At 48.5% G+C, this 12,464-nt stretch overlaps 1 protein-coding gene across 2 annotated transcripts in view; it reads left to right on the top strand.

The window, feature by feature from the left end:
• Positions 1-12,464, top strand: part of CEP72 (centrosomal protein 72) — a 33,688-nt gene that overhangs the window by 14,027 nt on the left and 7,197 nt on the right. For both annotated transcript variants that reach the window (XM_090276269.1, XM_090276270.1), the window contains 5 exons: positions 358-536; positions 2,038-2,253; positions 6,372-6,649; positions 8,559-8,697; positions 9,878-10,074. In XM_090276269.1, the coding sequence (XP_090132395.1) occupies positions 358-536; positions 2,038-2,253; positions 6,372-6,649; positions 8,559-8,697; positions 9,878-10,074 (1,009 nt within the window). The remainder of the gene's footprint in view (positions 1-357; positions 537-2,037; positions 2,254-6,371; positions 6,650-8,558; positions 8,698-9,877; positions 10,075-12,464) is intronic.

Below are 12,464 nucleotides of genomic sequence, written 5' to 3'. Positions count from 1 at the left end.
TCACATAAAAATAGAAATTTGGAACACCATATCCTTTAAATTTCTTTAAATCTATTGCACTGTGATTTGCTAGGAAAAGTGGAACTTCCTGAACTTTGGTTCTTGAGCAAACCCTAGACCCCGTGGGGTTCTGCACATGCTGGATGGTGTGCCAACATCACAGGCCCTTGCTTCCATCACAGTTGTCCTGCTGAGTCCCTCCTAGACCTCACTTTAGTAGAGGCACAAGAGCCATTTCCTAAAGTTGCACCAGCTGCTCCTCCCAAGAGCCCTGTGGCTCTCTGGCAGTGCAGGGTCTCTGCGGGCTGGCGTGTGCCCCAGTTGGAGCAACAGCACTGAACTGGCTTTTCTTTGCAGACCGAACCACTCCAGAACAAAGTGCACTGACCCGTCTGCCAAAAAGTGCTTTGTCATGGACGCTGTTGACGAAGCAGTCCTGAATCTCATTGCTGAGTGTGAGTGGGACTTGAACAACCCTCCTAAGAGTACAAGTTCCAGCCAGAAGGAACAAGAGGATGACTTCCCTAGTTCCCAAGGTACACTGCTGCTCCACCTGAAGGCCCAGCAGGTCCAGCTTGCTCTGGGCACAATTGCATGTTTTAGAAAACTTAACTTTAAATATAGAAACTTCGTGAAGTCTGTGTATTTGTAAATATCAGTAATTTGGATTATAAATTTATAAAAGAAAAGGTTACATATTTGAGTATAGTCATACTGCATGGTGATTTAAATTGTATTCTTCCTCAGACCAATTACAATTATAGGGAGGAAGTAGAGTGTCCAAGCAGACGAGAAGGTGAGGTGTACTATGGCTAGTGGAACTGACAGGGGGTGTTCACTTAGCTTTAGGGATCACTTAGAGCTCAGGCTGCCATGTTAGAACTTTGAACCCAAGAAGGTCGTTGTGAAGCCTTTCCAGTGCATACATGAGCTCCACTACTTTGCCAGGGACTCTGTTTTCCATTAGGACTTGTGTATAAGCTTTAGAACCATTTCTTCTTCCTTGTGAGTTTCCAAGAGCTTTTAATGAAGATGACAACAGGTTAAGGTATAAGTTTGGGCTGAAATCCCAGGATTCACCTGCTGGCCTGAGGACATCTGCTCTTTGGGTGTCCTCACCAACTCTTGGTGTTGTCAGTCTTTTTTATTCTGGCTGTTCTTCTGGGTATATATTAGTATTTTATTATGGTTTTAATTTGATTTTCCTGAACACCCATGATGAAAATCTCTTCATGTACTTAGTGGGCCATTTGTATATCCTCTTCTGTGAGGTTTCTACTCAAGTCTGTTCCTCTCCCTTTTTCTCATCTTGGTTTTAAGTCATAAGACTTCTTTTTGGTTTTTTAATATAACCCTTTCTTAGATACAAGTACTGCAGATTTTTCCCATTCTGTTTGCCTTTTGTTTTCTTAACAGTGCTTTGAAGAGCAGTTTTAATTTCAGTGAAGTCTAGTTTATCGGTTTTTCCTTTATATGATTTGTGCTTCTTTTACACCCTGTAAAAAAAACCTTTGCCCCATGCTCGTGAAGATTTTCTCCTGTGGACGTGTAGGGATCCTGTGGTTCCAGTGTTCAGGTCTGTGGTTCACTTTAGAGTGGACTTGCGAGCGTAGTGTGAAATGGGTCAGGTGGTCTCCCTCCCAACCCCACTCCATATATCCCATTGTGCTAATGCCATTTGTTGAAACAGTGTCTTCTTTCTCATTTAATAACCATAGCAAATTGGTTGATTCAGTTGACCTGGGTCTCTCTGGGTCCTGGATTCTGTTTTATCTGTCATCACGTCTAACTGTGTGCTGATACCACACTGTCCTGACTCCTCAGCTGTGAAGTGAGTGGTGAGTTGGTCAGTGTCAGGCCTGTACCTGTAGCACGGTTTGCAGTGACGGCTAGACTCACTACATGTTTGGCGGTTGCATTATTAACCTACTTACTTAATTGATATACTTAATATATAATAAATAATACACTGTCACCCACACTTAAAATGTAATTTTCAATAAACTAAAACACATTAAATGTTCTTTAATAAAATAGAATCCAGACATCTGTTGAGTCCTCACTCAGTGCAGCACCAGTGTGGGGACTTCATAAAGAAGGGTCATGAGAAGATTAGAAGCAGTTCCAGAGGGTGTTGTCCAGAAAAGAGGCTTCAGAACCAGCACTGTGGAGAGCCCCCACCGCAGCAGGGCGACCAGCCCAAGGCCTGCGGCTGCTGCTTCCCGCCACTCCTGCACTTCCCCGCACACCCAGGTAATCCCACACTCTGCCGCTGACTCATTCTTAAGCATGTAAATATTTTTCATCGTGTTTGCTATTTACTATGAAATTTCTCCTCTTTATTATATGTATTTGTTTGTGGAACTCTAAAACATCTTAGGAAAGAACCTTTTACATTGAAATTTAGAATATGTCCGTATTTTAGATTCCTAGTCTCTGAGTACTTCGTGGCTTTTCTCTACACACACATGCACACATACACATGCACACATACTTTTTTCTCTCTTTCACTCACACACACACATTTTCTTGTAAATACACGGGCCCAGGTTATGACAATCGCTGCATTTTAAAAATTAAAGGTGAGGATAATTAATTAGTTAATCGAGAGTGTTGTGTGCATGTATGTGACGAAAGTGCCAGAAAACCTCCCACTGTGAGGGAACCTAGTCCCTTTCTGAGCCTTATTCCGGTGAGTTCATGGGGGCATTGGAGTTGGGATGGATTATGGTAATGACCTGCCCAGGTTGCCTATGGCTGCTGCACGGTGTGGTGTTGAAGCCAGGTCACACACCCTATTACATCCTCTGCTTTTATCATCCTGGCTGCTTTTACCCTGTATCCTGAGGCTTCATAGTGATGCCGTGGTATATGGGTGCATAGGACCCCTGTTTTCATTGATACATGTGCTTGATATTCAGACCCCTATTGATCTATAGTCCCTGTGAATTCCCAGAGTGAACATGGAAAGGCTGCAAGAGCAGAGCAAGGAAGTTTCATATCTGCTTCATCCAGAGCCCCCAAGTCAGCACTGACCACATTTGCTTTGTTGTACCCTTGTGCCCGCCCTGTGTACGTGCATGTGTCTTTATGTGTGTACATGTATGTATGTACATGTGTGTATTCTTGTGTGTTTATGTATACACGTGCATGTCCATATGTATGTATGCACATACTCTCTTCATCATTGTTCTTTTTTGGTACCTTGGAGTAAGATGTCCTGGCACTCCTAAACATTCCAGTGTGGTTTCCTAAAAGCATGGGCACTCTCCTGAATAGCATTTTACTGTCCAGAATAGGAACTGAACTTTTCCCCAGACAGAGCCTGATCACATTTCACCAAATGTTGCGTCCACGTTGTTTCCTTTATGGTCCAGGATCCTGACCAGATGCACACAGCATATCTAATTGTCGTGGCTAACCAGACTCCTGTGACCTGGAACAATTTGTCAATCTTTCTGTCTTCCTTACGCTGGAGGGTTTTAAAGCATTCAGAGTCTACTTCTGTGGCTTGCTCTGCTCGTCCCTGGTGGCCAGACTCAGCAGAGCGTTTTTTTTTTTTTTTTTTTTTTTTTTTTTTTTTTCAGATTTAATGTGTTTTATTGATTAAATTATTACATTTGTGCCAATTTCCCTTCCCTCTGCTCCCCTCCACCCGGTGGCCCCCCTCCCTCCAGTTGTCCCCCCCTTTTAGATTATGTCCATTAGTTGTGCATACAGTTCCTCCCAACCTCTCTCCGTCTATTCCATTCCCTCCTACCTTGATCCCCAATTCCTATATCATCTCCCTCCCTTTCCCCATCCCCCCTTCCTGTTGACCTCCCCCCAATATGCTTCCCGTACCCACAGTTCCTTTTCCACTCTCGTTGCCTGTTTAGTTTGCCTTTGTTTCATCTCCTTAGCTTCTGTTTTTTAAACCAGTCCCTTTAACATCTCATATAACAGTGGTTTGGATCTAATGAACTCTTTCAGTTTTATTTTGTCCTGGAAACACTTTCTCTGTCCTTCTATTCTGAATGACAATTTCGCTGGATAGAGTATTCGTGGTTGTAGGTTTTGGATTTTCATTACTTTGAATATTTCTTGCCAGTCCCTTCTTGCCTGTAGGGTTTCCCTTGAGAAGTCTGCTGATAGTCTAATTGGGACCCCTTTGTATATAATTCTTTTCTTCTCTCTTGCTGCTTTTAAGATTCTCTCTTTATCTTTAATTTTTGACATTTTGATTATAATGTGTCTTGGAGTGGTTCTCCCTGGGTCCAGTCTCTTGGGAACTCTCCTTGCTTCCTGGACCTGCAAGTCTATTCCCTTCCCCAATTCTGGGAAGTTCTCCTTTATTATATTTTCACTCAATTTTTCAAGTTCTAGTTCATCTTCCTCATTCTCTGGCAAACCAATGATTCTTATGTTGGGCCTTTTATAGCTGTCCCAGAGGTTTCTGATCCTCTCATTGTTGCTTCCCATTTCCTCTCTCTGCATTGGTTGACTGCTTGTTCCTTCTCCATATTCCAGTTTGTTGAAATGAACTCTGGATTTTTTTTCCTCACCATCTGTCTCGTATACGGTTTTGTTCCTTTCGTTATGAAAGTTTTTCGCTTCTTTCTTATCTTTTTCCTGCTCTTTTGTGAATTCTGTAAGCCACCTGATAACAATGGCCCAGAACTGAGCCTCTGACAGGTTTCTTATCTGTTCATCTGTCAGGTTCTCTATCTGCTGCCTGGTGAGCTGTGTCACCGGTATTTCTATAGTTGTCTGCCACATTTTGACAGATGCGTTTTGTTTTCTTGGGCCGGCTGTCGGGGGCAGTGCCTGTGTACTCGTAATGACCCAGCGACCGGCGCCGTTTGGCGTCACAAGTCAGCGACCGGCGCCTGTCTGCGACCTATTTCGCAGCCCTGTGGTGCTTTCTTTCTTTGGGGGCGGGGGTCCAAAATGGATTCACACAGTTATTCAGCTAGGAGACCGGGATCCGTCCTCCCGCCCCCCTGGGCCTCACTGTTCAAGGCGATGCGGTGGCCGCTCTCCCCAGCGCTGGGGTCGCGCACTGCCAGGGGCTTGACCGCAGCCGGGATTTTTCGCGCCCCGCCGCTCCGCAAACAGCTTTGCCCTCTTTAACTCTTACCTGCCCGAATGGCACCGCTGGTTTATAACTTCATATGTTGGGCTTCCGTGTAGTTTTATTTTCTGGAATTTCTAGTTATCCTTTGTTTTGAAGTAGTTGTATTCCTCTCTAGTTGTAGAGGGAGACTTAGCATGTCCGTCTAAGCCTCAATCTTGGCCGGAAGTCTGTAAACCTCCAGCAGAGCGTTTTGAGGGGTGGGCACATGCTAGGCTTTGGGGCTAGAGTGGGGAGAAAGAAAAACACAGGTCAAGGTGAGGTGGTGCGGCAGTGGTCTGTGTCTGTCCCCAGGTGTGGCATGGAGTGACTGATGGGGTCACGGAGAACAGATGGCAGGATTTGTCTGTGACCTAACAAGAGTTCCACTAAGAAGCAGAAGGACTTGGTGAAACTTGGTGATGGACGTAGAGCTGAGGAAGGAGCATGTCCAGGTATTCTCTGATCTGCGCAGCCAGGTGACTGTGGTATTGTCTACTCAGGTCATGCGCACAGGAGGCCTGGGTTTGCTCGGGAACCCCAGGCTTGGCTCTGCTTATAGGGAGCCTGAGAAGCATGTAGATGTCAATGCAGAGTGGGTATGCAGAGGAGATCCAGAGAGTCCTGGGTGGGAGGGCAGCCTCATGAGGCAGATCTGAGCCTGGGGCATGGGGAACCAGACAGGGTGTTCAGAGTTCAGGTGGAGAAGGGTCCCAGGACTCAGGGCTGAGGAACTTCTAGAGGACAGCAGAGAGGGCCAGCCTTGGGCCCAGGGAGAGCGTGCCTTCCAAGGGCCCTGGTCCATAAGAACAGGGCCCAAAGCACCCATTTATTTTAGTATTTATATTTTAAGGCCTTATAAACCTTCCCACACAGTTATAAACCGTTCCCAGTCCCTTATTAACACTTTCCACAGTTTTACAAACACTACTTATGTTCTTAAACATATTCTACACTCTTAAAACTACGTGACTTTAACAACATACTTGTACAGTACCGCAAAATCCCGTGATATAGCGAATAATCTGCGATATAGTATTTTTTAAAATCCCGCAATACAGTGAGCCCGCGATAAGTGAGCCGCGATAAGTGAACCGCGATATAGAGAGGGACTACTGTATGTCAGTCTTGTCACTCTGATGGATTTTGCACATGTACGCACACACATACACACACTGTGCATACACAGACATGCACATGTACACCCTTTTTAAGTAATAGTGCTGGTCACTATGCCCAGAGAACTTGATCGAATGAGAGCTGTGTTCTCCCCTGTTAGATTCCACAGATGCTGAGGACTCAGTGTCCTCTTCTCAGAAGTCAAGTTTGTCAACACAAAAGGTGTTAAATCCTTTGCCTGCTCCTGAAAAGTACAGAAAGCGAAGAATGCCTGGTGGGAGGTACCAGGCGCCAGCAGACCAGGAGTGTCTTAGCTGCCTGGAGGAGAGTCTGAGCAGACAGAACAGCTCCGAGGGCAGGAGCGAGAGGACCTTTTCTCACGTGGAGGCATCTGAGCCTGAAGCGCAGAGTCCACACAGCACGAGTAGCACCAGAGAGGTAAGTAGAGAGCCCAGGGTGTCTGGGCATTACAGTTGAGGAACTGCTATGTTTGGAAATGCCGTGTCTTCTGTTTTCAACACTAACTGTCATCCCAAGATAAATACAGCTCTCAAGTACACTTCCTTAGGGCTTGTCCCCTCTCTGTTTTGCTGTAAGTGTGCTTCCATGCATTGGGATCCAGACGTGGTGGCCTGGCTTCCCAGCTGGTCACCGCAGGTCATGGGTCAGAGTGCTTTTAGAGAGGGCCCTGGCTGTCGTCCGTTCGCACATTCAGTGTCTCACTCCCTCACTGTCCCGGCTGAGGGAAGGAAGGAAGGAAAATGGGGACTGTGCTTGAGATGAGAATGTGCACAGGCCTTTCCTGTCAGGGGTGGACATCGCCAGGTGCAGAGCTGCACCCAGCAGACTTGTGCACTTGTGGGACTTTGTAGCAGGGGGTGTTGCCCATGGCTCCTCCTCCTCTCACCTCAGGGCTGTCACCTCATGATGGCTGTCCGCTTGGAGAGGGCACTACCCGTGCTCCTCAGGTGGGAGACAGAAATCCGAGTGACTGTGCTGTGTCTACCCTGAGGACCATGGCTTTGTCACCCATGCCTGTCACCCATGCCTGTCGCCCTGGCTGAGTGTCCACATTTAGCTTCTGATAGAGGTGTTTGTGCCACTCACTGGGATGGTCTCAGCCTCAGTTTTGGGGGACAAGCAGCCAGGCCTTAGAGTTACCATGCTGCATGGTTGCAGGATATGGGCTGCGCCACCCCTGGTGTGACCCCGCACAGAGCAGTGCTCCCTTGGTGGGCTTGCTCCTGGGGGCCAAGGGTCCACCCACCACCCGCTGCAGTGCTCCCTGGTGCTCATGGGCTCTCATGGGGTAGGCGGTGGTAGCGGGAGGTGAGGGGTGTCCCGGCTGAAGTGGCTTTACCTGCCCAGGCCCAGGTTCTCCTGTCACTCAGGGTCTCACTGGCTGCTCCAGAAGTTCTTCAGTTGTAAGTCCCTTCGTCTGTTAAATTACAGTAGAGAATGCTGGCTGTGAAGGGTGGGGCTCTCGCTGGCCTTCTGCCTGGGATTGATTCCTGCAGACCTGGGACCAGTCATATGTCTCCAGCTCTGGTCATGGCCTGTGTGACAGATGTAAGGTTTTACTCCCTCCCTCCCTCCCTCCACAGACCCCCCTACTCACAGTAAGTTTACCCTAAACACTTGGAAAGTGAGCAGGAAAGCACGAGCCATTCCCCATTTCTTCAGTAATGCTTTCAAATTGCTAAATAATTTTTCTCAAGGGTGGGAAAGAGAGAGCATTGAGCTAAGTGCCGACAACAGCTGCCTGGGTCATGGACCCTGCGGGCACTGGCATGCTCAGGCACTGGGCACAGCCTGGGTGGTCCTGCCCTGTGGCCTCTTATGTGTGTGTGACTTTATTCCATTCAGGGCCTTCCGAGCACCAGTGACTCTGCAGGCTCTAAAGGGTGTCCCCTCCAGGAGTCACTGTGGACTGGTCAGTAAGACCCAAAACAGCCACCACTGTGGGCATTCCCACAGCCTGAGCCCTTGGACTGTGATCGTGGGTTTTATGACGGTGTGTCACAGTCGACACGTGGTGTAACACCTTGCAGTTTACGTTACTCGCCTCCTGCTTCAGCCTTTCCTCCTGGCGTGAGATGTCATCCCCAACCCAATGTTGTGGATACTCAGGTCGCCAAGCTCTTCTGAGGCACCCATGGTCACGCGCCCGGGGGTGGGGAGGTGACTCCCGTGAGTCATCCCCTGTGGATTTGTGAACAGCCCCATCACGCAGAGCCTGTGGGCAAGGATGTCAGCATGAGGCCCAGTGGGCACATGAGTATGCGGTGTTAGAAGCCTTGTACTTCAGGAACTGGAAGCCAGCATCGTGGTTCTGTTTCCACTGCAGGTGTCTCCCAAATTGCACTCCGCTGTGCCACCTGGAAAGAAGGCCACCCTGGAAGTGACGCTCCTGGAAGCCTTCCTTGACCTGGTGGACAGACACTGGAGTGGCTGCAAGTCCCTACACAGCAACAGGTTGTTCCTGGGTGAGTTGAGAAGGGACAGTCAGCTGGTGGGCTCAGGCAGCATTGGGCTAGCAGGTATCTGCTCTCCCCGTGGGTTCTGGGCCCCGCACCTTGTCGCGCCCTCCACACTGGCCGTCACTGGCTGCTGCGCTGCAGGGAGCGCCCTGACGGTGTTCCTCACAGCAGCTGGGGGCTCCCCCGAGGTGTGGCTTTTGGTTTTCCCAGCTGCTGGCTCAGGGATTCGAGGAGATGCCTTGTTGCCTGGTTTTTTGGAGGTGCCGTTCAGTTTTTGGCTCTCATGGCTTTGTTTTCACATGGGGATTTGGAGAGATTAAAAAGCCATCTCTGTCTTCTCTGAACCTTCTGAGAGTTTGATCACAGGGAAGATCCAGGATTTGTCAAGGTTTGACGGAAGTGACTGAGGTCCCGGGGGATGGCCCCTCCCCTGAGAGTACTTTGATTTGCTTCCACCTGCTGCCTGGTGCAGGAGCACACTGGGCACTCCTTCACCCAGAGTCAGGGTGTGAAACAGGGTGCTGCATATCCAGGGGGCCGCCTCTTTCCCTTGGGGTGCAGGGGAAAGTCTGAGGTGCAGCATTTAGTATCCCAACAGGAGCAGGCACTTGCTAGCTCTCTCCTTCCTGACAGACCCTGGGCTCTGCCTGGAGCTGCCATCTGAGCTGCTGCCAGAGGCTCTTGAGCACTCTTCAGCTGCTCAGTCTTATGGCCCCCCAGCATCTCCTAGAATCAGGGTGCCCCAAGAAGCTGGAGCCCCTGGATCCCGACCCCATAAAGCCACACTCTCTCATTAGGGTAGCAGCAGGCTACAAAGCTGCTATTCCCAGTCATGAAGGTGCCAGACAGCGTTTGCATGCAGGTCTTGGGCCAGCACAGCAGCCTTCAGGGCAGTTTAAGGGAGTGCAGCGGGCTGCTGGGGCATGCAGCCAAACTCCTAGTGTGGCCTTCTCCTGAGGGGGACCATTTCTCTGGAATAAAGCTTTTCCTGCTCTTCTCTGCCTCCCACCCTTGGCTGAATGTAAAAAAGCCTGAGCCAAGGTCGTTTCACTGGTGCCCATGTTCCTTTCCCAGCCTCCATGCCTGTCAGCGTTACTGCGGCATGTAGCATGCATTGAACAGTATTTTGTTTACCCTTTATCCTTTCAGCATAAGTGCAGTCATAAAACTTGATTTTTACTCCTAGCTCAGGCAAGACATATTTTGTCATCTGTTCAAGAATTGACAGCAACTCAGGACAATTCAGCAATTATTAGTGAAGAAATTAGCTACTTGACTCGGGAAAATAAATCTTTGCAAAATCACCTTCTTGAACAACAGCAGCAGTATAACGAGAAGATCAATGAAGTAATGTCGGAGCTGAACAACACGCAGAAGGAGATGGTGAGCCACACCCCTTCGGTTTCCTTTTGTTTAAAGATGGGATGAAAACATCCTTTTGACTTCACAGAAGGAGGGGAGACTCTCGACTCTGCACTTCCTTAGCTGCCCTTAGCTGCCATCAGCACTAGGGCTCCTCCTGCCTTTCCAGGATCACAGACCCATCCCACTGGGCTTTCCTCACCTGTAGGGACTCTAGACTGACTTTGTGTCACTCCCAGACCCCATGGCAAAGTTGGGGGCATTGCCGCTTCTCCTGGCTCTGCCTCTCCTGAGCAGCTGCTTTCTCTTCTGAGAGAGGGTGAGTGGGAGAGACAGAGAAGATGAAGCCAGGCTTGAGGTGGAGTTTTTGTATCCCTGTGTTCCCCGGCCCGAGCTCCCCAGACCACTGATAAGAGAGGTTGCAGTTAGCTGGGTGAACATGGGGTTCCTGCTCCTGTCCTGCCTGCACCAGCCAGCTGCAGGTACCGATGTGTCCAATTGGACCTACGGGAATTTCCACCACCAGGTGGCACCCAAGGGCAGCCAGAGGCAGCACAGCTGGACCTAGCTTCTGAGCCTAGGACTCCTGGCTGGCAGGGCTGCCCTTGTCCTTTGTCTACATTAAAAACAAAGAAAGATCTCAAATTAACAACTGAAATTTACACCTCAAGGAACTAGAAAAAGAACAACAAACTAAAGCCAAAGTTGGCAGAAGGAAGAAAATAATAAAGATCAGACAGAAATAAAGAGACACTAGAAAAACAATAGAAAAAATCAACAAAACTGAGTTGGGTTTTTGGAAAAAATACACAAAATTAACAAACCATTAACTAGACTAAGAAAAAAGATGACTCAAAATCAGAAATGAAAGCGGAAACATTACAATGGATGCCTCAGAAGTAAAAAAAAAAATCATGAAGGACTATTATGAATGATTGTATGTGAACGTATTAGATAACATATAAGAAATGGATAAATTCCTAGAAGCATACAACCTACCAAGATTGTATCAAAAAGAAGTAAAACCTGAACAGACCAATAACTATAAATAAGGAGACTGAGCAGTAATCAAAAAGCTCCCAGAAAAATTTAACATCACATCAAAAGAGTATACACCATGATCAAGTGGGGTTTTTCCCCTGGAATGGAAGGCTGGTTCAACATACACAAATTAATATACCACATTAACAGATTGAAAGATAAAAAACACAGTCATCTCAATAGGCTCTAGAAAAAGCATTTGACAAAGTTCAATATTCATTCATGATAAAAATAAAACACAACTCAAAATAGGTATGAAAGAAAATTCCTTCAACACGTAAGGACCATTTATGTAAAGCTATAGCTAACATGATCAATGGAGGGAAGCTGAAAGCTTTTTCTCTAAGATCCAGTGTAAGAAGGATTCCCACTGTTATAACCTCTATTTAACGTGGTATGGGAAGTACTAACAAGAGCAAGCAGACAAGAAGAAAAGGCATCCAGATTGGTGCAGATGAGCAGATAGTACCCCTTATTTTTATGCTGCTGAGTTTGGGCCCCAGGTGTCAGCTCTGTCCCGATGGTGTAGTCCAGCATAGAGGATGTGCACAAAAGCATGGCTGTGGTGGACAGCTGCTCCTTGGCCTCTGTGTGCTGTCTGACTGACCCAGTCCCCGAGGGCAGCTGCAGGACAGGGGCCGCTGAGAGGCACTGTCTGGCCAGTGATTCAGAGCCATCTGGCAGCCCGAGAGCCCCACTCACTGCCTTGTGATCATGTGCCGGGAAGGAGGAATGGTGAGTGGAGCACAGCCAGGAGACTTGCTGCGGATCAGCCCACCAGGGCTAGGGGTTTGGAGAGACAAGCTGGGTATGGGTGGCAGGTGCTGCTTCCCACGGAGAAGTCACTCCTGAAGGGTCCACTGCTGAGCCTGGTTTATTCCCTGTGTAGACTGTGTTGTGTGGCACTGGTGGTTGTGCTTCCTGAGGTCCTGATGCCCAGGAACCTGGAGACTGAGGCCTGTCCTCAAGCCTTTCTGGCATGGCTCTGAGCAGAAGGGCTGTGTAGTGTTGGAGCAAGGTCAGTTGGTCGGTCTGTCAGCTCCACGCACCTCGGGTGAGACTCATCAGGACCTGGGACCAAGCCCTGCCCTTTGAGAACTCACCACATCCTTGGGAGACAAACCATCAGACATAACTGGCCACAGAGAGGTTCCTGCATGGCCCAGTGAGAGGTCTGTGAGCAGGTGGGGGTTGGGGAGAGAATAAGTATAGCAATTTCCTGATAAAAGGGCTCCTGTTCCCTGGAGATGCTCCCTTCCCAGTGGAAGTGATGTTGCTGCTCAGAGTGCCAGGCCCTGCTGCTGGGGATATGCCTGTTGGGTTTCTACAGCTGATCGGTGAGACTGTGGGAATCCCTGCTTCGGGCAGCG

The sequence above is a fragment of the Furipterus horrens genome, unplaced genomic scaffold (assembly GCF_987537825.1).
Source record: "Furipterus horrens unplaced genomic scaffold, mFurHor1.1.pri manual_scaffold_5, whole genome shotgun sequence".
Classification (NCBI taxonomy): Eukaryota; Metazoa; Chordata; class Mammalia; order Chiroptera; family Furipteridae; genus Furipterus; species Furipterus horrens.
This window is presented reverse-complemented; position numbering and strand designations above follow the sequence as displayed.